Source organism: Rhinoderma darwinii, chromosome 4, assembly GCF_050947455.1.
Source record: "Rhinoderma darwinii isolate aRhiDar2 chromosome 4, aRhiDar2.hap1, whole genome shotgun sequence".
NCBI classification, from domain to species: Eukaryota; Metazoa; Chordata; class Amphibia; order Anura; family Rhinodermatidae; genus Rhinoderma; species Rhinoderma darwinii.
This window is the reverse complement of record NC_134690.1, coordinates 314,849,727-314,877,378: the sequence shown is the minus strand read 5'-3', so window position 1 is coordinate 314,877,378 and position 27,652 is coordinate 314,849,727. Positions and strand designations below refer to the sequence as shown.

Below are 27,652 nucleotides of genomic sequence, written 5' to 3'. Positions count from 1 at the left end.
GTGTTTGTGTTTTACTTTTTCTTATTTTTACACTTTTTCTTCCCTATGGGGGCTGCCATTTTTTGTTCCATTTCTGTCTGTGTCGATTAACGACACATACAGACATGGAATACGGCAGCCACAGTCCCATAGGGACTGCGAACGGCTCCCGTCCCATTGACTTCCGTGTACGGCGTCTGTGTGGGAACTGCGCATGCGCCGCTCCCACACAGTCCAATTCGAAATTGGCGCCGTCCGGCGCCATTTTCCTGTGGACCGGAAGTCGCGGCCGGACAGTAAGATTACTACTTCCGGTCGCGGCTTCCGGACTTGTGCACTTGGACCAGCGGCAGCAGACGGAGCGGACGGGCCGGAGGGAGCCGCGGCGGCAGGAGAAGGTAAGAGATTTCTATGTATGTTCGTGTTTGTGTACGTTTACTACTGTATGTAAACCTACTACACTGTGTGTTAGCTCAAAAAATGGCGACACACAGTGTAGGAGGTTAGACCGTTCAAACCCCTCGTTTATCCCGGCACTAGCCAGGATAAAGGAGGGGGGGGGATGCTGAGAGCTCACTAGAGCGAGGGCTTTTTACCCAATTTTGCAATGCTGCAATTTTGGGAATAGCTCCATCTAGTGACCAGCAATGGGAAATATTATAAATTAGAATTAATTTATAATATTTCCTGACTCGTGAAAAAAATAAAAAAAATTTGAACAATGTTTAATCACCTACACACTAAATGTTTAATTAAAAAAAATAAAAAACATGTTTTTCTGGCAACACATTCCCTTTAAAGGAGAAAAAGCACCACAAAATTTGTAAAGCAATTTCTCACAAGTAAAACAATACCCCACGTGTGGTCATAACGGACGTTTGAACACACGGCAGGGCTTAGAAGGGAAAGAGCACAATTTGTCTTTTGGAGCTCAAATTTAGCAGGAATTGTTTGCGGAGGCCATGTCAAATTTACAAAGCACCTGAGGAGACAAAACAGTGGAAACCCCCCACAAGTGACCCCATTTTGGAAACTACACCCATTGAGGCAATTATCTAGGGGTATAGTCAGCGTTTTGACATCACAGGTCTTTTGCAGAAATTATTGGAAGTAGGCGGTGAAAAGAAAATGTAGGTTTAGCTAATTTTTTTTCATTTCCACAAGGACTGACGGAGAAAAAAACACCACAAAATTTGTAACGCAATTTCTCCTGAGTAAAGCAATACCCACTTCCGATTCCGGCGCTGGCGATGCAGGACGCGAGTGACTGAGCTCCCGCTCCCATCTAGCCTGCAACAGTCGCTCCGGCGGTGAGAATCAGCTGTCAAATCACCGGCCCTGCACACAGGAACATACCCGGTGGTGCCTGTATGGAAAGGTACCTCCTCAGAAGTGCGCATAAGCCAGCCATGGGGGACTCAGCCACGGCCGTGGAAAAGGGAGCTAAGATGGCGGCGCTTCCCGCCACTGCTCCCCTGCTATACACACAGGATGATGAGCTGCAGCAGCCTCAGTCCCCGTTTTCAAGCCCTGCTGAGCCCATAGCCTCTTCTCATCCTGCACCTATCGATTATATAGCCCTGGCCCATGAGGTGGCTAAGCGGATAGCGCCAGACCTGCAAAAGGCACTGGAAAAAACGTTGCAAGCTTCTCTGAATCGCATGCATGCGGATCTGGCACAAGTAACTTCCAGGACTGATGAATTAGAACAGAGTATGACGCTGCTGGAGGATGAAAACGAGCGCCTGCAATCCAAACTTAAAGTGGTGCTGTCTGCTACTACGCAGTTAGGGGACAAGGTGGAGGACCTAGAAAACCGCTCCAGGAGGAGTAACCTGCGACTTGTGGGTCTGAAAGAAGCGGTGGTCCCTTCTGATTTACAGCGACTATGTGAGAGGACATTTAGGTCTTCCACGTCCCTGCCGGGTGGAGAGGGCGCCCAGGGTGGGGCCGGACCCCAGAAATCTTCCAGCAGCGGATGACAACAACTTGCTTCGTCCCAGACAAGTAATCTTTAAGCTGTTGGATTACAATGATAAGGTGGCACTTATGAAGGTATTTCGCAGCAGATCGCGTCCTTTGGAGATAATGGGCATGAAAGTGCTACTTTTCTAGGACTATTCTACGGAGGTCGCAAAACACAGGCGTTCTTTCAGCAAGATCTGTACCGCGCTGTTTCAAGCGAAAGTACGTTTTAACCTGCAATATCCAGCAATCTTACGGGTGTTTCAAGAGAACGGGCGGACCAAGACATTCACCACACCGAAGGAAGCGGAGGACGCACTTGCAGAGCTATGCAGACACAGACCCCCGCACGAGGAGCATCGCAGTCCAGCACACAGCCCACGTCGCAAGTCAAGAGAAGTCAAAAGGAGTCGACTGGATATGGAGCGAACCTGGGCAGAAGCTTTAATGCCCACACCCGGAAGAGCCCGGGGAGGTAGATCCGGAAATGGAGGGGACTCTCCGAAGCCGCAGAGGCGACCGCGGGACCGCACCCGATCTACGTCTCCTGATTGACGGGCGAAGTTTTCTCAGCACCATTTTATCTGATGTGGTGGTTTTGTGGACGCTGTAGATCAATCGCAGGTTCCGATCGTTTGCAGATAATTTTTAATTTCTGATGGCTGCACTTGGCGGTCTTATAAGGCACCTTGTTTCGGTCAGCAACTGACCTAATGTTACAATGTTAAAATTTATGCATTTTTGATATTTTTCCGCATTTCCACTGCAGGGGATTAGAGAGCGAGTTGGGGCATGTTCTAAGCTCTCTCCTTGGGGGAATACTCGACCGGGAATGCTACAAGGCCTCTCCTTCGTAAGGGATTAGTTATTCCCGCCACAGGTTGCATACTTGGGTAATGTTCGGTAGGGGACTCCGGAAAATGAAGCGGGGCAGTCTAGCGGTGGAGCAGGGTTTATTTTGACACGTTATGCTATAGTCTAAACGGATTCTAAGATGTTGGTATAAGATTGTATAAAATTGTGTATCGGCGGCAAAGGGTTAATGAGGTGGTAAGGGCTGGTGCAGCTTAGTCATTAAAGGTGGTATATACGCAGGTCTGGGGGGGGAGGGGGAGGGACTGTTTTGGCACAACAGAAAAAAGTGAAGTCTCTTACGCCAATGGGTATTAGGGGTTTGATGACACTTGCCGCGAGCGTTTTTTCTTTCTTTTTGGGTCAAGGCCTGATGGCCTTGATATGGAGTTTAGTTTTGGTTTCTAAGCCGGGTTTTGGCTACGTTCTTAATGTTTACGCATGGCTTTTAGGAAAAGATGGATCTGACTCCCCGAACCTATCACGGCTTTTAGACATTTTAGCTCATCTTATGCACTGCCCAATAACATGAAAATAATCTCATGGAACGTTAAGGGGCTTAGGTCCCCACAGAAACGGACCAAACTTTTGCGACACATTAAACGATTACACCCAGATGTAGCCCTGTTACAGGAAACTCACCTTACCGAGCCAGAATTTAAGTACTTACAAAAGTTCTGGGTGGGTCAGGTTTTTGGCTCGCCGGCAAGAGACGGTAAGGCGGGAGTTATAATTTTGGTACACAAAAATTTTACAGTTACGTTGGTGTCCCAGGAGTGTGATGATGAGGGCCGTTGGATCCATCTAGTGGTGGAACATGCAGGGGAAACTATTAGTATTCATAATGTGTATGGCCCAAATGCGGTCAACACAGGTTTTTTTGGTCACTTGGAAGCCCAACTTCAGCAGGATCGTACTAAACTTTTAGGCCCTGTTCACACAGAGTTTTTTGACACGTTTTTTGACGCGGAAAACGCGTCGGAAAACGCGCCAAAAACGACCCAAAATGACTCCCATTGATTTCAATGGGAGACGGAGGCGTTTTTTTACCGCGAGTAAAAAAAACGCCTCGCGGCAAAAAGAAGGGACATGACCCTTCTTGATGCGGTTTCCGCGTCCAAAACCGCATTGAAAGCAATGGGGACACGTCAAAAAACACCTCGAACTAGTGAGGTGTTTTCTGACGAGTATATTGCCGAGTGTTTTGCAGGAGTCGTCTCCTGCTGCTAGTCCAGCCCAGCAAGGGGCTGTCATTTCCTGTCTGCTCGTGGAGCCTGAAAAACATCGTGGACAGAACTCAGGGATACAGAAAACCGAAGTCCTGCATCCAAATCGAATACAAGTGCAATTGCTCCTATGTTCCATACATGCTATACATGTATGGAGCTGTGCATTGTTTTTTTTAGATTTTTTTTTTGAATTTTTTTTTTAGATTTTTTTTTGAGATTTTTTTTTGAGATTTTTTTTTGAGATTTTTTTTTTAGATTTTTTTATTTTTAATTTTTTAATTTTGTTATGCAGTTGTTCATGTATGTCATCTCTTTTTTATTTTTTTTTAACATTTCAGGAACAGAAATGACGACAGCAGAGGTGTACCACCGAATGGACATTGATGTTGGGAAATTGATTCAAGAAGTAAGTATACTTTTTTTTTTAATGTGGGCCTGTTCACATCAGCGTTGTGCAAAGGGTTCTGTCGTTTCGACTGAACCAATACCGCAGTGTAGGGAATCCCATTAGCAACGGATCCATCAGCATTGAAGTCAATGATGATGCAAACAGAAAACAATGTTTTTTTTAATGTGGGCCTGTTCACATCAGCGTGGTTTCTGCTGAGGGGTTCCGTCGGTGCTTTCAGTCAGGGGAACCCCTCAACGGAAAGGCAAGTGTGAAGTAAGTTCCGTTTGCATCACCATTCATTTCAATGGTGACAGATCCGTTGACAGAAGGATGTCAGGCTGGGTTCACACGACCATGTTACGTCCGTAATGTACGGAACGTATTTCAGCCGGAAGACCCGGACCGAAGACAGTGCAGGGAGCCGGGCTCCTAGCATCATAGTGATGTACGATGCTAGGAGTCCCTGCCTCGCTGCAGGACAACTGTCCCGTACTGAAAACATGATTACAGTACGGGACAGTAGTTCCACGCAGAGGCAGGGACTCCTAGCGTCGTACATAACTATGATGCTAGGAGCCCGGCTCCCTGCACTGTCTTCGGTCCGGGTCTTCCGGCCGAAATACGTTCCGTACATTATGTACGTAACATGGTTGTGTGAACCCAGCCTCATGCGTGTGAAAACCTCGGCGAAAACCGCCTCAAAAACCACGTCAAACATGAAAACCTCCAGGGTCAGTTTTTACAGGAGGAATTTTCCTCCTGCAAAAAACTCCGTGTGAACAGGGCCTTAGGCTGTGTCCACACAGAGTTTTTTGCAGGAGGAAAATTCCTCCTGCAAAAACTGCTCCAGTAGGTTTTTGCACAGTGGTTTGACAAAAACTCGTCAAAACACTCGTCGAGGTTTTTTTTTACTCTTTCTGACTCATTGAAATTAGGTTTTGGAGGCGGCAACCGCCTCAAGAAGGGTCATGTTGCTTCTTTTTACCACGACGAGTTTTTTTTTTACTCGTGGTAAAAAAACTCGTCTGCCTCCCATTGAAATCAATGGGAGGCATTTTTCGGGCGGTTTTTGAGGAGTTTATTGGCGCGGTTTCTGCCCCAAAAAAATCGTCAAAAAAACTCAGTGTGAACAGGGCCTTAAACATATGGCCGGAAGCCGCGGCCAGAAGTCGTCATCTTACTGTCAGGCAGCGGCTTCCGGTCCACATGAAAATGGCGCCGGATTTCGCTTTGCCCAAGACCTTTCTTTTGGTCTGTGTGGGAGCGGCGCATGTGCCGTCCCCACACAGACGGCATACGCTGCAGTGAATGGAACGGCTCCCGTTCGCATTCTCTATGGGGTTGTATGTGCCGTATTCCATCTCTGTATGTGTTGTTAATCGAGTAAGAAAAAAGTAAAAAGTAGAATACAAGAACACAAATAAATACAATTTATTTTAATATCATACTAAAAGCAATTTGCTAAAAAAAATAATAATTCATGACACCTTCCCTTTAACTCCTAAGTCATCACTCCTATAACCTCAGTTTTATTGCCCCGGCTTATCTTAATGATGTATCACCTCATGTACTAATTGTCTTTGTGTAACATCTTAAAATGTTGTGCTTTTTTTTCTGTCATTCATTTGTAAATTGCCTGACGAAGGAGCTTCTGTGCTCTGAAAGCTGCATATAGAACTTTTATGGTTAGCCAATAAAGGTCTCATACCTACTATACTTTTGTCTTTTTTTGACACAAAAGTATTTGACATTGCATATCCCCAGAATAGGTGTATTTATGTACACAGAATGAATTTTCAGTTAACAACTTGTGTGTTGACGTAATATGAACAAAAAACAATTCTTTCTACAGTTATATCTGACTACGTTTCATGCCAACAATTTAAAATATACACTTGTTATGGTACATAAACTATTAAGCATTGGTTTAGAATCACGGCAAGAATTTACCCATTATAGTTTGGTGCTAACAGAATATAAAGAAATCTTTTTAGCACAGAGACTCAGTCTGCTGAAACATCACATTCCTAAACTTCACGTTTCCTGACTGAGCTGCTGACACAGCGATGCCAGCCTGGTCGACAAGAAATGTAAAATGAACATAGGATTTCATTGATGTCAACACTTACGTTATGGAAGGATCTACTTGCTTGTATGCATGAGCAGCACAGGATCCACAGTAGGTGTATCCAGCATGACTAGAAGAAAAATGTAACAATCATGTTGTCACGTGTACGAGTACTCCATGATTATTCAGCACTGTATGTATCCATGTGCTTATTTAAAGGGAAACTCTGCTAAACATGAAGTTTCCCATTGTAATTATTCCCAGTGGACATCTTTAGATCCATTTTGAATACGTTTTCACCTGCACAGCTGCTTAAAGAGGCTTTGTCACCAGATAATAAGTGCCCTATCTTCTACACAATCTGATCGGCGATGCAATGTAGATAACAGTAGTTTTTCTTTTGATAAACTATCATTTTTTAGCAAGTTATAAAAATTTTTACATTTATGCTAATTAGTTTCTTAATGACCAACTGGGCGTGTTTTTACTTTTTACCAACTGGGCGTTGTACAGAGGAGTGTATGACGCTGACCTATCAGTGACCAATCAGCGTCATACACTTCTCATTGTTCCAGCCCAGCTTCTTTCACTACACAATCACGCTGGAACAATGAGTAGTGTATGACACTGATTGGTCACTGATTGGTCAGCGTCCTACACTTCTCTGTACAACGCCCAGTTGGTAAAATGTAAAAACACGCCCATTTGTCTATTAAGAAATGAATTAGCATAAATGTAAAATTGTTTATAACTTGCTCAAAATTGATAGTTTTTAAAAAGAAAACAAAAAAAAAAAAAACACTTGTTATCTACATTACAGCGCCGATCAGATTATGTAGGAGATAGGGTATTTATAATCTGGTGACAGAGCCTCTTTAAAGAGGCTCTGTCACCAGATTATAAATGCCCTATCTCCTACATAAGGGGATCGGCGCGATAATATAGGTGACAGCAGTGCTTTTTATTTGAAAAAAAACGATCTGTTTTCACCACTTTATTAGCGATTTTAGATTTATGCTAATGAGTTGCTTAATGCCCAAGTGGGCGTGTTTTTACTTTAGACCAAGTGGGCGTTGTACAGAGGAGTGTATGATGCTGACCAATCAGCATCATGCACTCCTCTCCATTCATTTAGTCAGCGCATAGGGATCCTTTTATATCGCTATGTGCTATCTTATACTAACACATTAACGATACTGAAGTGTTTAGACAGTGAAGAGACATTCCACGGGATGCCTATTCACAAGCTATGCACTTCGTTACTGTTTCTGTGGTAGTTACAGCAGAGCAAAGCGTAATCTCATTGTAACCTGTCATCTACAGCGTAATCTCACGCTATTACACTTCCTCTGCTGTAACTACCACAGAAACAGTAACGAAGTTCAGAGATTGTGAATAGACATCCTGTGGAATGTCTATTCACTGTCTAAACACTTCAGTATAGTTAATGTGTTAGTATAAGACAGCACATACTGATCTAAAAGGATCCCTATGCGCTGCCTAAATGAATGGAGAGGAGTGCATGACGCTGATTGGTCAGCGTCATACACTCCTCTGTACAACACCAACTTGGTCTAAAGTAAAAAATACGCCCACTTGGGAATTAAGCCACTCATTAGCATAAATCTAAAAATCGCTAATAAAGTGGTGAAAACAGATCGTTTTATTAAATAAAAAGCACTGCTGTCACCTACATTATAGCGCCGATCTCCTTATGTAGGAGATATGGCACTTATAATGTGAGGACAGAGCGTCTTTAAGGGCTATGTATACCTTTGAAAGGTGTATCAGTGTGTTTTGTGTAACTTTGTAAATACTTTTCATTAAATATTAGATACATTCTCTATACAGAGAAACTGTATCTAGCGCTATTGATTGAATCCGTCAGCCCCGCAGACCTAATGGGTTCAGTATGGGCAGGTCCTGCGTGTCTCTGACAGGCCGGATCTACTTGTAAATGATCACATCTAAGTTCATAACTTAGATGTGATAGTTTACAGGTGGATCCAGCGTGACACATACACACATGCAGGACCCACTTTCACTGAAGCCGTCAGGTCTGCGGGACTGATGGATTGAGTGAAAAGCGCTAGTTACATCTGCTCTCTATAGAGAATACAGAGCAGCTGTATCTATAAAAGTAAAAAATTATTTGTAATAAAAAATATTTACAATGTTACACAAAACACGCTGATATATATATATGCATATATATATATATATATATATATATATATATATATATATATATATTCACACACACACACAATTTTCCTTTCAAAGGTTTACATAGCCTTTAAAGAGGCTCTGTCACCACATTATAAGTGGCCTATATTGTACATGATGTGATCGGCGCTGTAATGTAGATTACAGCAGTGTTTTTTATTTAGAAAAACGATCATTTTTGACGGAGTTATGACCTATATTAGCTTTAGGCTAATGAGTTTCTCAATAGACAACTGGGCGCGTTTTACTATATGACCAAGTGGGTGTTGTACAGAGGAGTGTATAACGCTGACCAATCAGTGTCAAACACTTCTCACCATTCATTTACACTGCAGATAGCGATATAGCTATATCGCTATGTGCGGTCACATAAAAACACTATAACGCTACTCATGTGTCATGACAATGAATATACATTACCTCCAGCCAGGACGTGATGTGTATTCATTCTCCTGACCACTTCTGTAGCGTCTCTGTGAGTTACAGCATAACAGGCGTAGTCTCGCGAGATTACAATGTAAACAGTCATTCACAGCGAGATCTCGCTGTGTTGTGCTCTAAACCACAAAGACGCTACAGAATAAGTAAGGAGAATGAATACACATCACGTCCTGGCTGGAGGTAATGTATATTCATTGTCAGGACACTGCAGTAATGTTATAGTGTGTTTATGTGGCTGCACATAGCGATATAGCTATATCGCTATCTGCAGTGTAAATTAATGGAGAGTAGTGTATGACGCCGATTGGTCAGCGTCATACACTCCTCTGTACAACGCCCACTTGGTCATATAGTAATACTCGCCAGTTGTCCATTGAGAAACTCATTAGCATAAATCTAATATAGATCATAACTCCGTCAAAAATGATCGTTTTTCGAAATAAAAAACACTGCTGTAATCTACATTACAGCGCCGATCACATCATGTACAATATAGGCCACTTATAATGTGGTGACAGAGCCTCTTTAATAACAGCCAGAGCATTATAAAGATGGAAATAGTAGTGTAATTCACTATTGTTTAGAAAGTGCTGCCTTCCGGTAATAACTAAACAGATCTTGTGATCACCAGGAACAAGAAGGAGCTCCTGGGTCTCAGTCATCGTAACTATAACAGTAACAAAGTTAGTATCCCCTGTAACTGGAAACAATGGAAAAATAATGTCACCAAAGGACCTTTCTGATCTTCATTATAATAATAAAAAGGCAAATACAAATAACCACAGCCCACACCAATCATTCCTTAAAGGGGTTGTCCCAAGTTGACTCAAATTTTTTTTTTTATACATTCTAAGCAGGAAATGAATTTTAAAACATTTGGTGTTAAAAAAAAATTAAAATTCATTTCCTAAGTGCCTTTTTTTTACACTTGATAACTCAGCAAGTGCTGGTTATCTTTTCTAAAAAGGGGCGTGAGCGGCTCGATGTCAATCAAGCCGCTCCGCTCTGCAGTGTGCGCGCTCCCGATGTTGCTAGATACTGTAGTTCTAGCAACATCGGGAGAATGTTCGTCTCAAGCGGGCATGGTAAGCCCGATTGAGACGAACTTACCGTGTAGTGTAGTGTAGTGTATTGTATTGTATTGTAGATACACTACACTACACTACATTCACCCCGTTTCGGCAAACAACTTCTCCCCCCCCAACCCTGTCACTACATGTAATGTTTGTACCCGCCGCATCGGTGCTGCATCAGCACCCGGCGAACAACTAAAAATATATATAAAAAAATAAACTCACCTAAGACGTTCTAACGGCGCTCTGAACGGTCCCGTCACTTGCCATCATCCTTCTTCTTGGCGCCGCTCGCATTCATAGTAACAATGCGTTGTGGCGCAGATGACGTAATCATATCAGGCCCATGTGATTATGTCATCTGCGCCCACCGCTATGTTATTGTGAATGGGAGAAGAAAAGTGACGGGACCGTTCAGCTCTTCGTGGGAACGTCTTAGGTGAGTTTATTTTTGTATGTATGTTGACATGTTTGTATGTGTATATGTGCATGTATGTGAATATGTGCATGTATGTATGTTTGCATGTATGCATGTATGTTTGCTTGAATGTATGTTTGCATGTATGTTTGTTTGTATGTATGTTTGCTTTTATGTATGTTGTCATGTTTGTATGTGTATATGTGCATGTATGTTTGCATGTATTTATGTTTTCATGTATGTATGTTTGCTTGTATGTATGTTTTCTTGTATGTATGTTATCATGTTTGTATGTGTATATGTGCATGTATGTTTGCATGTATTTATGTTTTCATGTATGTATGTTTGCTTGTATGTATGTTTTCTTGTATGTATGTTATCATGTTTGTATGTGTATATGTGCATGTGTGTATATGTGCATGTATGTTTGCATGTATGTTTGCTTGTATGTATGTTTGCTTGTATGTATGTTTGCTTGTATGTATGTTTGCTTGTATGTATGTATGTTTGCTTGTATGTATGTTGTCATGTTTGTATGTATGTGTATATGTGCATGTATGTTTGCATGTATGTATGTTTTCATGTATGTATGCATGTATGTTTGCATTTATGTATGTTTGCATGTATGTATGTTTTCTTGTATGTATGTATGTTGTCATGTTTGTATGTGTATATGTGCATGTATGTTTGCATGTATGTATGTTTGCATGTATGTATGTATGTATGTTTGAATGTATGTATGTTTGCATGTATGTATGTTTGCTTGTATGTATGTTTGCATGTATGCATGTTTGCATGTATGTATGTTTGCATGTATGTATGCATGTATGCTTGCTTGTATGTATGTTTGCTTGTATGTATGTATGTTTGCTTGTATGTATGCATGTATGTATGTATGTTTGCATGTATGTATGCTTGCTTGTATGTATGCTTGCTTGTATGTATGTTTGCTTGTATGTATGTTTGCTTGTATGTATGTTTGCTTGTATGTATGTTTGCATGTATGTATGTTTGCATGTATGTATGTTTGCATGTATGTATGTTTGCATGTAGGTATGTATGTTTGCATGTAGGTATGTATGTTTGCTTGTATGTATGTATGTTTGCTTGTATGTATGTTTGCATGTATGTATGTTTGCATGTATGTATGTTTGCATGTATGTATGTTTGCATGTATGTATGTATGCTTGTATGTATGTATGTTTGCTTGTATGTATGTATGTTGTCATGTTTGTATGTGTATATGTGCATGTATGTTTGCATGTATGTATGTTTGTATAAATGTCTGTATGGCCATGTATGATACTGTCTGCTGGCGCCCTGTATCTAAGCCAACTTTGCCGCAGGCTTCTATACATGGTATAACAGTCAGTATCACACATGAAAGTGAAACTAAGCCTACGACATGTTTTATTTCATTTTTTTTTTATATTTTTGATTTTTTACAGGTTTGGTGTTTGGACTACGTCGGTTTCGAGGACTACTTAGAGGACGCTTTTTTTTTCATCAATAAAATGGTTAATGAGGGTTGTGTTGGGGGTGCTTTATTTCAATAAAATATTTTATCTATATCTTTGTGTTTTATTTTAAAGTTTTATTACTACCACTTTAGTAATGGCCGCTGTCTGAGTGACAAGGTCCATTACTAAGGGGAGGCTTAGTGTTAGCCGGTACAGAGGCTAACACTAAACACCATTATTACCCCGGTACCCACCACCACCAGGGGTGCCGGGAAGAGCTTGGTACGATCCAGTACCCGACCATCTGTTGTGATGGTCGGGCTCTGGGGCGGCCGCAGGCTGGTATTATGAGGCTGGGAAGGGCCAAAAACAGTGGACCTTCCCACCCTTGTAATGCTAGGCTGCTGCTGCTGTGTTGTATCTGGCTGGTTATAAAAATGGGGGGGACCCCACGTCATTTTTTTTTATTATTTATTTATTATTTTTATTAAAAAGACATGGGGTTCCACCCAATTTATCATAACCAGCCACAAACAACACAGTGTTATTAGCCTGGGAATGTACTAAACCAGTGGCCCCTCCCACCCGTGTAATGCCAGGCTGCTGCGGCCTTGTATATGGCAGGTTATTAAAAATGTGGGGGACCCAACGCCTATTGTTAAATTTAAAAGAAAAACGACGTGGGGGTCCCCCACATTTTTATAACCAGCCCGATACAACACAGCAGCAGCAGCCTAGCATTACAAGGGTGGGAAGGTCCACTGTTTTTGGCCCTTCCCAGCCTCATAATACCAGCCTACGGCCGCCCCAGTACCCGACCATCACAACAGATGGTCGGGTACTGGATCGTACCAAGCTCTTCCCGGCACCCCTGGTGGTGGTGGGTACCGGGGTAATAATGGGTGGTTAGTGCTAGCCTCTGCACCGGCTAACACTAAGCCCCGCCTTAATAATGGACGCTGTCAATCAGCCAACTACCATTATCTAGGCACTAATAAAGTTTGAAAAAAAAACACAAAGACAATTTTTTTTTATTGAAATAAGAAATCCCCAACAAAACCCTCGTTAACCATTTTATTAAAATTTTCAAAAAACGTAGATCTACGCAGTAGTCCAACGAATCGAAGACGTAGTCCAATTGGTACATCAAAATCTGCAACATTAAAAAAAAGTTATCAATGTGAACAATACCGATACTTATACTCACCTACACACATATATACACGCACACACACACAAACATATACACAAAAACATATAAACACACACCCATATATTACACAAACACACACATACACACAAACATATACACAAACACACACACACACACACACATATACACACACACACACACACACATATACACACAAACACCCATATATACACAAACACACAAACATATACACAAACACACACACATACACAAACACATATACACAAACACACATATACACAAACACCCATATATACACACACACACATAAACTCCAAAAAACACACATATACACACAAACCTAACAATACCGATACTTATACTCACCTACACACACAAACAACCACACACAAACATATACACAAACACATATAAACACACACCCATATATTACACACACACATACACAAACACACAAACACATGTACACAAACACCCATATATACACAAACACACAAACATACACAAACACATACACAAACACATATACACAAACACATATACACAAACACCCATATATACACAAACACACAAACACATACACAAACACATATACACAAACACATATACACAAACACACACATATACACAAACACCCATATATACACAAACACACACATATACAAAAACACACAAACATATACACATGCACAAACACACCCATATATACACAAACACACACACATAAACTCCAAAAAACACACATATACACACAAACCTATACACAAACACATGTACACAAACACACAAATATACATATACAAAAATACACAAACATAAACACACAAACATATACACAAACACACCCATATACACACACACACACACACACACACACACATACACACACAAACATATACACAAACACACGTACACAAACACACCCAAATATACGCAAACACACACACACACAAACATATACACAAACACACCCATATATACACAAACACAACCATATATACACAAACACGTCCATATATATACAAACACACACATATATACACAAACACACACAAACATACACACAAACCTATACACATATGCACAAACACACCCATATATACACAAACACACACATATACATGCAAGCATATACACATATACACACAAACATATGTACACAAACACACCCATATATACACAAACGCAAACCCACACATATACAAAAACACACACACACACACACAAACATACACACAAACATATACACATATGCACAAACACACCCATATATACACAAACACACACATATACACGCAAGCATATACACATATACACACAAACATATGTACACAAACACACCCATATATACACAAATGCAAACCCACACATATACTAAAACACACACACACACAAACATATACACACACACACACACACATATACACAAACACATGTACACAAACACACCCAAATATACACACACACACAAACACATACACAAACACACCCATATATACACAAACACGCCCATATATACACAAACACGCCCATATATAACAAACACATATACACAAACACACATATACACAAACACATATACACAAACACACACGTATACAAAAACACACACAAACATACACACAAACCTATACACATATGCACAAACACACACATATACACACAAACATATACATATATACACACAAACATATACATATATACACACAAACATGTACACAAACACACCCATATATACACAAACACAAACCCACACATACAAAAACACACACACGCACACAAACATATACACACAAACATATACACAAACACACCCATATATACACACACACACATATACACAAAAATATACACAAACACACAAATACACCCATATATACACACACATAAACACACAAACACATATACACAAACACACCCATATATACACAGACACACACATACACACTTACCTTTAGCGGAGCGCAGACTTCTCCTTGCGACGGGTGCCTTCCACTGCATCTTCTGCGCATGCGCCGAGATGCGCGTTCACGAGCAAATGATATCCTCGGCTCAGGGCGCAGAGGATGTCATTACGCATGCGCGGCCACCGCTAAAGGTAAATAGCGGTGGCCGGGAACCTAGGCAACGAGCAGGATACAAAGAGGGACCGACCGCAACTTCAATCAACGATATCATGAAAACGACATCGCTGGACGACGGACAGGTAATTAGAATTCTTCTTATTTTTACATGGGGGAGCTTTATAGCTCCATTTATCAACTTGGGACAACCCCTTTAAGCACTACATCCAATTAAATTTCCCTAGATAGGACATGTCTTAAATCAAAATTAATAATAGATGATGTGGAAACGGGACGCCGTTTTTCCCATTCAAATCAATGGGCAGATGTTAGGAGGTGTTCAGCTTCCGTATTTTTAGCCGTTTTTCGGGCCGTTTATGGCACGAAAAATGGCTGAAAATAGCCCGTGTGAACATACCCTTAGAGTATCATTTTTTCACTAGTTCTACAAACTAAACGCCTAGTAATTAAAAAAGTATCTATAAGCAAATAAAATCGATCAATTAAATTGTGCAAAAGTCATGTCCATAGTCCAACAGATAAAAAAAAAATAGACTATATAGGTAAATCCTGGCTCAAATGACCACAATGAATATTATTAACAATGAGTATTTTTCAGGCTGGAGCAGGCAAAAAGTCAAGTGAAATCCAAACACCTAGAAATAAAACAAAAGTAAATCAAGTTTTTCACCGCTCAAACAGCACTGAGAAACACAGTCCAACCTGTAGTCTTATAGACCGTTCTGCTCAGTCCACAAGCAATAGACAATCCACACAAGGTGTGTGTAGAGATGAGCGAACAGGGACAACCGAACCCGGTTTCGGTCCGAACATGGCAAAAAGTTCGGTTCGCAGCGAATCCGAACTTCACCGGGTTCGGCCGAACACGTTTTAACCTAACCCGTGCGGGCAGAAAAAACATTACAAAAATATTATACTAATCGGCAGCCACTTGTCTCTATCAAATCACTGATAGAGAAAAGAGGCTGCTGATTAAAAATAAAATAAAAAGCATTTCATACGTACCCGGTCGTTGTCTTGGTGACGAGTCCCTCTTCTTCCTCCAGTCCGACCTTCTTTCCTGATGCGGCAGCCTGTGATTGGCTGCAGAGGCCGCTGTAGCCTGTGATTGGCTGCAGAGGCCGCTGCAGCCTGTGATTGGCTGCAGAGGCCGCTGCAGCCTGTGATTGGCTGCAGAGGCCGCTGCAGCCGGTGAGTGGCTGCAGAGGCGGTCACGTGGGATGAAGCGTCATCCCTGGAGGCCGGCCTTCTGACGTCATCCTGACGTGCGTGACCGCCACTACAGCCTGTGATTGGCTGCAGCGGCGACATGGATGAAACGTCATCGCTGGAGGCCGGACAGGAGGAATGTAAGTATGAACGTATTTATTATTTTTTTTTATTACATTAAAATTGTATTTTCCGCGTGCCGAGCATGGTACTGTCAAGGTTGCTGAAAGAGTTAGTGCAGCCCATTAACTCTTTCAGCACCCTGGACAGTACCATGCTCGGCGCACGGAAATTACAGGTTCGGTCAGAATCAAACTTTTTCGTGAAATTCAGCGAACCAGCCGAACCGAACTTCTCATAAGTTCGCTCATCTCTAGGTGTGTGCAGTTGTTCTGGTCCTTGTAGGGCCACGGAGCTCTGCAGTGTATCCCAATGTTCAAGCTCCAGGCAGGATAAATCCTATGACTCCAATAGAAAAAAAAAAAAGGAGAAATAGTGCAACACCCTCTGTTTTTTTTTTTTGCAATACGCAAGATTTATTCCATACTTACAGGAAAATAGAAGAATAAAAACATGGGTGATTCAAATAAAATCAATAGCAGCACGTCAAACAAACTTGCCCGACCCTGGGTTTCACCCTTCCGGCTTCCTCTGGGGCATCAGAGAAGAACAGTCTATAAGACTACACTTTGGACTGTGTTTCTCAGTGATAAATATGATTTACTTAAAAAAAAAATAAAAAAAAAATAGAGCTTTCAACTGTTCAGTCTAAACGTCAGGGAAATCTCCCCATGTAAGCTGAATGTAAAGTCCCAAAATATGCCACTGTATGTCATACAGTGTCATAGGTCATACATACACCGTTGTGTTTGTTTTTTATATATCAGCAGCTTTGTGCAAGTCTTAGATCACCAAGCACAATGCCAGCATCGGATGGAGTGGTGTAAAGCACGCCACCACTGGACTCTGGAGCAGTGGAAATATGTTCAGTGAAGTGATGAATCGCCCTTCTATCTGACAGTCTAATGGACTAGTCTGGATTTGCGAATGCCAGGAGAACGTTACCTGCCTCACTGCATTGTGCCAACTGTAAAATTTGGTGGTGGAGGGGTAATGCTATGGGGTTGTTTTTCAGGGGATGGCCGAGGTCTCTTAGTTCCAGTGAAGAGAAACCTGAATGCTTCATCATACCAAGACATTTTGGAGCACTGTTTGCTTCCAACTTTGTGTGAACAGTTTGGGGGAAGGGCCTTTTCCAGCATGACTGTGCCCGAGTGCAGTGCAATGTAAAAAAAAAATGTTACCATGCTGTAAACTTTTCTTTGCTGCGACCACTGTATAGGAAAGAATAGAAGATTATGCTTTCCTATACCGTTATAAAAAGAGTTTAGACCAAATGCCTGCCTGGCGGATGCCAAAAAGGACAGTCTTTTTGCACCTGTCGGATCTAGACAGCTGGTTTATGTGACATGAGTATGTCCTGGAGTATACTGAAACCAGCTAAACTGAACATTATGTCTTATGTCAATGGATTCACAATTTTAGCCCTAAACAGTGAAATCTTCTGCCAAGATGAAGGGTTTTGTGAACATTGTAAAGGGGCATAATTTTCTTATAAGGGAATATTTCCAGCAGGCTCTGTTTTGGTTCTGGATAAAATCTTACCCATGTTGATACTTACGGTGCAATAATGGCTCTAGCCGGTCTTTTAGACGTCTGTGCTTGGGACAGCCAACCTTCCAACTGGGCGCTTAGCTGAGGCCCTAAAATTGAAAACAATCCAATTTATACGGAAAAAAATAAAATGGACAGAAGACAATAACTTCACAGTGTAAGTGACTAATCTCAGAGCAAATAAACGTCCTATGAAAACGGTCAGGAGCTTAAAGAGGCTCTGTCACCAGATTTTGCAACGTTTCAGCGTTTGCAGGTAAGTAGCTACATCGACTTACCTGCAAACGCCGATGCTGCTGCAGAATCAACTGAAGCCTCTGTTGCCGGTGTCCTCGCTCGTCTGACACGATGCAGGACCTGTGAGTGACGACACAGCGTGATCTCTCGAGAACACGGCTGTGTCTGCACTGCCAGAAGCTGGGCGTTCTGAAGAGAAGTGGATGATACTTCTCATCAGAACGCCCAGCTAGTAAAAGTATTAAAAACGCCCCGATGTACGCACATAATACACGCCCACTTGGACTTTTACTTTTAAACACACCCACTTGGACTTTTGCAAGCATCATTTGCATAACTACAAAAATGGTCATAACTTGGCCAAAAATGCTCGTTTTTTAAAAATAAAAACGTTACTGTAATCTACATTGCAGCGCCTATCTGCTGCAATAGCAGATAGGGGTTTCAAAATCTGGTGACAGAGCCTCTTTAAGCTATCTAGGTTTGTGCATGCGGTGGATGCTGAGAGCTATAGTACAGCGCCTGTGCAGATAAAGACAGTCGCAGACTGTGGATGTAACGGCCACATGTGTATGTCACAAGATTTTTACATCAGGACCAAGGATTCTTAGCTGGCTACTAAAAAACAGAGAGGCATTAGTAGATAGAAAACCAAAACCGGTCTATATAATAATCTTTTACCTCATGTTGGTATACAGGGGCCAAACCCCTAAAATATGTCTGATTGAAAACATCATAAATGCTGAGGCAAACACAAACAAACCAGTGAGGGTATGTTCACACGATTAACAAAATACATTTGAAAATACGGAGCGGTTTTCAAGGGAAAACAACTCCTGATTTTCAGACGTTTTTTGAGCAACTCGCGTTTTCGTAGCGTTGTTTATGCCCATTTTTGGAGCCGTTTTCAAGAGTCTATGAAAAAACGGCTCCAAAAACGTCCCAAGAAGTGTCCTTCCCTTGTTTTGACGAGCCGTCATTTTACGCGCCGTATTTTGACAGCGAGGTGTAAAATAAAGTCTCGTGGGAACAGAACATCGTAAAACCCATTGCAGGCAATGGGCAGACGTTTGCAGGCGTAATGGAGCCATCTTTTCATACGTAATTCGAGGCGTAAAACGCCTGAATCACGTCTGAAAATAGGTCGTGTGAACATACCCTGACTCTTAAGTAGGTCATACATCCCTCAACTTGCATTGATCCTCCAGCATACTTCGCAGATATGTTTCGCAGATATGGTTTAGTCTTCGATGATGGACAATGCCTTCTGTAAAGTCAGTCACACACATTAGGGAGATGTCAGCTGACAGTTCTATCCCCTTACAAACAAGCATGCTTGGATTATCTACGTATATATGCTCGTTTCTACCAGAGCCCTCTGGCAGCGACTTAAAAGGGAACGGGTCATCAAAAAAATGACACTGTTTAACCCCTTAATACCGTTTGTAAGTTAAACCTTAATGACGGAGCAATTTTTTACGTTTTTCCAACGTCGCACTCAAAGAGCTATAACTTATTTATTTTTGCGTAAACATAGCTGTATAAGGACTTTTTTTTTGCGGGACAAGTTGTATTTTAGAATAGCACCATTTTGGGGTACATATAATTTATTGATTAACTTCTTAATAACTTTTTAAGAGCCATAACTTTTTTATTTTTTGACCGATGCACCTGTATGAGGGCATTTTTTTTTTGCGGGACGACTTGTCGTTTTTATTAGTACCATTTTGGAGTAGATGCGACAGTTTGATCACTTTTTATCAAATTCTTTTGAAGGCAGGATGAACAGAAGACAGCAATTCTGGCATTGTTTTTTTATTATATTTTTTATGGCGTTCACCGTGCGGGTTAAATAATGTAATAGTTTTATAATTGGGTCCATTACGGATGCGGCGATACCAAATATGAGTAAATTTTAACATTTTTTCCTAATAAAGTATTTTGTGAGAGGAAAAAGTGTTTTTTTTTTAATTTTTTTTTTACTTGGGACATTTATTTATTTCAAACTTTATTTAACTTTTTTTATTTTTTTTTAGTCCCACTAGGGGACTTTATTGTGCAAACTTTTGATCGCTATTATAATACACTGCAATACTTCAGTATTGCAGTGTATTATTGCCGGTCAGTGTAAAATTGACAGGAACCTGTTAAGTCATGCCTCTGGCATGGTCTAACAGGCAAATACTAAAGGCAGACCTGGGGGCCTTTGATAGGCCCCCAGGCTGCCATAGAACCCATGGCACCCCGCGATGCACGCGGGGATGCCAGTGGGATGAGAGGGAGCCCCCTCCCTCTAAAATCACTCCGATGCGGCGCTCGCGATTCAGCGTCGCATCTGAGGGGTTAAATATGATCGGAGACCACTACTAGTGGTCTCCGATCATTGACCTGAAGCACGAGGCTGTTACTAACAGCCCGGGCTTCAGCAGCACCCGCACGATGCGGGGAAAGTTCTTCTGAAGTGCCGATGTGAAAAGGCGGCGCTTCAGCAGAACTACCCTGACCAGCCGAAGTAAAAACACTATACGCCGGTCGTTAAGGGGTTTTCCCATAATCATTATTTATCACTTATCCACAGGATAGGTGATAAATATCTGATCGATGTGGCTCTGACTGCTGGAACCCTCACTGATCACAAGAATGGGATTACTTTGCCGAGCGATTCCTCTGACAGTCCCTTTGAAATGAATGGAGCAGTGGCCGAGCTTGCGCACTACCACTCCATTCCTATGGGGCTCCAGGGAACGGCAAAGTAAACTTGTTCACATGATCGATGGGGTCCCAGTGGTCGGACCCAAACCGATCAGATATTTATCACCTATCCAGTGGATTGGTGATAAATAATGATTATGGAAAAACCCCTTTGAATCAAGTTTTTTTAGTTAAACATTTTTTAAGGATTTGGGGTGATCTTTGTATTTATTTTCTATGTGAGTACGTAAATTTTAAAAAAATAATCTAAAAATCTTAAAATCTGACACTTCCTGTTCTGTAGAGATCACTTCACAGTAGTCATCTCATTATCGGCTCAGGCAAGATGGCTGCCCCCATAATCACGTACAGAACATAGAATTTAAAAAAAACTACAATCCAAAAATAAAAACAGGTCAGAAAAAGTTTATGTTTCACTATCTGGTTGTAATTGTAAAAAAAAAATAAAAAAAATATGTAGGTGATACTTTTTTTATTCCTGCTGGCAAAGGATTGAGTATGTGAAAAGTTCTTCTTTCCCATGACGTCTGCCATTGGAGGACTGCTGGGCTGCCCCAAAATTGAGGTTTGCCTGACGGAGATATTAAAGAGGCTCTGTCACCAGATTTTGCAACCCCTATCTGCTATTGCAGTAGATCGGCGCTGCAATGTAGATTACAGTAACGTTTTTATTTTTAAAAAACGAGCATTTTTGGCCAAGTTATGACCATTTTCGTATTTATGCAAATGAGGCTTGCAAAAGTACAACTGGGCGTGTTCAAAAGTAAAAGTACAACTGGGCGTGTATTATGTGCGTACATCGGGGCGTGTTTACTACTTTTACTAGCTGGGCGTTCTGATGAGAAGTATCATCCACTTCTCTTCAGAACGCCCAGCTTCTGGCAGTGCAGACACAGCCGTGTTCTCCAGAGATCACGCTGTGACGTCACTCACAGGTCCTGCATCGTGTCAGACGAGCGAGGACACATCGGCACCAGAGGCTTCAGTTGATTCTGCAGCAGCATCAGCGTTTGCAGGTAAGTAGCTACATCGACTTACCTGCAAACGCCGATGCTGCTGCAGAAACAACTGTAGCCTCTGGTGCCGACACGATGCAGGACCTGTGAGTGACGACACAGCGTGATCTCTCGAGAACACGCTGTGTCTGCACTGCCAGAAGCTGGGCGTTGTGAAGAGAAGTGGATGATACTTCTATACACAACGCCCAGCTAGTAAAAGTAGTGAACACGCCCCGATGTACGCACATAATACACGCCCAGTTGTACTTTTGCAAGCCTCATTTGCATAAATACGAAAATGGTCATAACTTGGCCAAAAATGCTCGTTTTTTTAAAAATAAAAACGTTACTGTAATCTACATTGCAGCGCCTATCACATGCAATAGCAGATAGGGGCTGCAAAATCTGGTGACAGAGCCTCTTTAACCCCTTCCCTCTTTAGCCACTTTTGACCTTCCTGACCGAGCCTCATTTTTCAAATCTGACATGTGTCACTTTATGTGGTAATAACTCCGGAATGCTTTCACCTATCCAAGCGATTCTGAGATTGTTTTCTCGTGACACATTGCACTTTAAGTTACTAGCAAAATTTGCTCGCTATGTTCAGTATTTAATTGCGAAAAACACCCAAAATTAGCGAAAAATTGCAAAAATTAGCATTTTTCGCAATTTAAATGTATCTGCTTGTAAGACAGGCAGTTATACCACACAAAATTGTTGCTAATTAACATCACCCATATGTCTACTTTAGATTGGCATAGTTTTTTGAACATCCTTTTATTTTTCTATGACATCACAAGGCTTAGAACTTTAGCAGCAATTTCTCACATTTTCAAGAAAATTTCTAAAGGCCATTTTTACAGGGGCCAGTTCAGTTGTGAAGTGGCTTTGAGGGCCTTATATATTAGAAACCCCCAAAAAGTCACCCCATTTTAAAAAACTTCACCCCCTCAAACTATTCAAAACAGCATTTAGAAAATGTCTTAACCCTTTACACATTTCACAGGAATTGAAGCAAAGTAGAGGTGAAATTTACAAATTTCATATTTTTTTGCAGAAATAAATTTTTAATACAATTTTTTTTATAACACAGAAGTTTTTACCAGAGAAATGCAACTCAATATTTGTTGCCCAGTTTCTGCAGTTTTAGGAAATATCCCACATGTGGTCGTAGCGTGCTACTGGACTGAAGCACCGGCCTCAGAAGCAAAGGAGCACCTAGTGGATTTTGGGGCCTTATTTTTGTTAGAATATATTTTAGGCACCATGTCAGGTTTGAAGGGCTCTTGAAGTGACAAAACAGTAAAAATCCCCCAAAAGTGACCCCATCTGGGAAACTAGACACCTCAAGGAAATTATCTAGGGGTGTAGTGAGCATTTTGACCGCACAGGTTTTTTACAGAAATTATTGGAAGTAGGCCGTGAAAATTAAAATCAACATTTCTTCAAAGAAAATGTAGGTTTAGCGATTTTTTTTCTAATTTCCACAAGGACTAAAGGAGAAAAAGCACCGCAAAATTTGTAAAGCAATTTCTCCCGAGTAAAACAATACCCCACATGTGGTAATAAATGGATATTTGGACACACGGCAGGGCTTAGAAGGGAAAGAGCGCCATTTGACTTTTGGAGCTCAAAATTTAGCAGGAATGGTTTGAGAGGCCATGTCACATTTACAAAGCCCCTGAGGGGACAAAACAGTGGAAACCCCCCACAAGTGACCCCATTTCGGACACTACACCCATTGAGAAAATTATCTAGGTGTATAGTGAGCGTTTTGACCCCACAGGTTTTTGGGATAAATTATTGGAAGTAGGCTGTGAAAATGATAATCTAAATTTTTTCAAAGAAAATGTAGGTTTAGCTAATTTTTTCTCATTTCCACAAAGACTGAAGGAGAAAAAGCATCGTAAAATTTGTAAAGCAATTTCTCCCGAGTAAAACAATACCCCACATGTGGTAATAAACGACTGTTTGGACACACGGCAGGGCTTAGAAGGGAAAGAGCACTATTTGGCTTTTTGAGATCACATTTAGCAGGAATGGTTTGCGGAGGCCAGGTCACATTTACGAAGCCCCTGAGGGGACAAAACAGTGGAAACCCGCCACAAGTGACCCCATTTTGGAGACCACACCCATTGAGGAAATTATCTAGGTGTATAGTGAGCGATTTGACCCCACAGTTTTTTTGCAGAAATTATTGGAAGTAGGCCCTGAAAATAAATCTACATTTTTTCAAAGAAAATGTAGGTTTAGCTAATTTTTTCTCATTTCTACAAGGACTGAAGGAGAAAAAGCACCGTAAAATTTGTAAAGCAATTTCTCCCGAGTAAAACAATACCCCACATGTGGTAATAAACGACTGTTTGGACACACGGCAGGGCTTAGAAGGGAAAGAGCACTATTTGGCTTTTTGAGATCACATTTAGCAGGAATGGTTTGCGGAGGCCAGGTCACATTTGCAAAGACCCTGAGGGGACAAAACAATGAAAACCCTCAAAAAGGGACTCCATTTAGGAAACTACACCTCTTGAGAAATTCATCTAGGGGTGTAGTAAGCATTTTGACCCCACAGATGTTTCATAGAATTTATTAGAATTAGGCCTCATGCACACGACCGTAAAAACTCCCGTTATTACGGGTCGTAATTACGACCCGTAATAACGGGCTCATAGACTTCTATTGGCGACGGGTGCCTTCCCGTTTTCTCACGGGAAGGTGCCCGTGCCGTTGAAAAAAATAGAACATGTCCTATTTCAGGCCGTAATAACGGCACGGACAGTCCATAGAAGTCTATGGAGCTCTCGTAATGACGGGTGGCTACATGTGTGCACCCGTCATTACGGCAGCGTTGCTAAGCGACGTCAGTAAATAGTCACTGTCCAGGGAGCTGAAAGAGTTAACTGATCGGCAGTAACTCTTTCAGCACCCTGGACAGTGACTACCGATCAGTATAAACCTGTAAAAAATAAAAGACGTTCATACTTACCGAGAACTTCCTGCTTCCTCCAGTCCGGTCTCCCGTCCGTTGCCTTGGTGACGCGTCCCTCTCGACATCCGGCCCGACGTCCTGGATGACGTTTCAGGCCATGTGACCGCTGCAGCCAATCACAGGTCAATCACAGGCTGCAGCGGTCACATGGACTGCCGCGTCATCCAGGGATGTCGGGCTGGATGTGAAGAGAGGGACGCGTCACCAAGACAACGGCCGGGTAAGTATGAATTTCTTTAACTTTTATTACAGAAAGGGCTGTCCCTTCTCTCTATCCTGCACTGATAGAGAGAAGGGGCTGCCGATTAGTGCAGTGCTATTTTGCCGCCAAAAACGCGCCCGTAAATACGGGTGGAATAGGGGTGACACCGGACCCATATTTACGGGCACGGGTTCGTAAATACTGGTGCAAAACGGGTCGAATACGTGCGACACCGGACCCGTATTTACGGGTGGGAAAAAATACGGTCGTGTGCATGAGGCCTTAGGCAGTGAAAATAAAAACAGTCCTTTTTCTTCAATAAGACGTAGCTTTAGCGAAAAAATTTTCATTTTCTCAACAAATAAAGGAAAAAAAGAACCCAACATTTGTAAAGTAATTTCTCCCGAGTACGGCAATACCCCATATGTGGTCATAAACTGCTGTTTGGGCAAACGGCAGGGCTCAGAAGGGAAGGACCGCCATTTGGAGTGCAGATGTTGCTGGATTGGTTTCAGGGCGCCTGTGGGCCCAAAACAGTGGAAACCCCCCAGAAGTGACCCCATTTTGGAAACTACACCCCTCAATGCATTTACCAAGGGGTGTAGTAAGCATTTTAACCCTGCAGGTGTTTTGTAGAAATTAGTGTTCACTCGATGTTGCAGAGTGAAAATGGGATTTTTTTCCATAGATATGCCAATATGTGGTGCCCGGCTTGTGCCACCATAACAAGACAGCCCTCTAATTATTATGCGGTGTTTCCCGGTTTTAGAAACACCCTACATGTGACCCTAATCTTTTGCCTGGACATATGACAGGGCTCAGTAGTGAAGAGTACCATGCGGAGTGGAGGCCTAATTTGGCGATTTACAAAGTATTGGTTCACAACTGCAGAGGCTCAGATGTGAAATAATAAAAAGAAACCCCTGAGAAGTGACCCCATTATGGAAACTGCACCCCTCAAGGCATTTATTAAGGGGTGTAGTGAGCATTTTCACCCCACAGGTCTTTCCCATAAATGAATGCACTGCGGATGGTGCAAATTAAAAATTTATATTTTTCCCTAGATATGCCATTCAGTGGCAAATATGTCATGCCAAGCTTATGACGCTGGAGACACACACCCCAAAAATTGTTAAAAGGGTTCTCCCGGGTATGACGATGCCATATATGTTGAAGGAAACTGCTGTTTGGGCATGCTGTAGGGTTCAGAGCCGAGGGAGCACCATTTGGCTTTTGGAGAGCGGATTTTGCTTGGTACTATATTTGTTTGAGTATTGCTGGTGTTTTATAATGTGGGGGTACATGTAAGCGGGGCGGAGTATATAAGGGGCATAGTGAGGTGGTATAAAAAAAAAAAAATAATCCATAGATGTGTGTTACGCTGTGAAGCAATCCTTTCCGCACAGGCCAGTGTCGGACTGATAAATGGTGTCATTTCTTATCCCCCTTTTGGTCCACACTCTGCACCTTTTGTAGTTTGGGGAATTTTGCTGGGAAAGTGTTGTCCTGGTATAATACGGGCACCGTCGCTTCCAGCGGATATGTTTGGGCTCTCCCCTTCCTGGTTCCCTAATTTTAGGTCCTTGATAAATCGCCTCTTGAAACAGAAGAAATGTTCCCCTCGGGCACAACTGCATATTTTTTAATTTCCTGACTTATTGGAGCCATAACTAATTTTATTTTTCATAGACGTAGCGGTATGAGGGCTGGTTTGTTGCGGGACGAGCTGTAGTTATTATTGGTACATGTGACTTTTTGATCACCTTTTATCCTATTTTTTGGGATGCCAGATAAACAAAAAAACGCAATTCTGGCACAGCTTTTTTCGTTTTTTTTATACAGCGTTCACCATGCGTTATAAATTACATGTTAACTTTATTCTGTGGGTCAGTACGCTATTCTGGCGATACCTAATTTATAGCACTTTTTTATGTTTTACAATTTTTTGCACAATAAAATTACTTTTGTAAAAAGAATGTATTTTTTCTGTCGCCAAGTTGTGAGAACCATAACTTTTTCATTTTTTTGTCGACGGAGGTGTATGAGGGCTTGTTTTTTGCGGGACGAGCTATAGTTTTTATAGGTACCATTTTTGTATGCATGCGACTTTTTGATCACTTTTTATTCTAATATTTGTAGGGCAAAGTGACCAAAAAACAGAAACTCTGGTAACGTTTGTTAAGTGTTTTTTTTTTACGCTGTTCACCGCGTGCAATAAATAATATAATATTTTGATACCTCAGGTCGATACGGTTGTGGCGATACCAAATA

General features: G+C 41.7%; 1 protein-coding gene across 2 annotated transcripts in view; it reads right to left on the bottom strand.

Moving 5' to 3' along the window:
* Nucleotides 1-27,652, bottom strand: part of MEMO1 (mediator of cell motility 1) — a 239,954-nt gene that overhangs the window by 145,672 nt on the left and 66,630 nt on the right. Inside the window, exons 2-3 of one of the 2 annotated variants that reach the window (XM_075862741.1) lie at nucleotides 18,251-18,332; nucleotides 6,546-6,614 (exon numbers count right to left, since the gene is read on the bottom strand). In XM_075862741.1, coding sequence (XP_075718856.1) covers nucleotides 6,546-6,614; nucleotides 18,251-18,332 — 151 coding nt within the window. The remainder of the gene's footprint in view (nucleotides 1-6,545; nucleotides 6,615-18,250; nucleotides 18,333-27,652) is intronic. The other variant, XM_075862742.1, reaches the window with a different exon arrangement.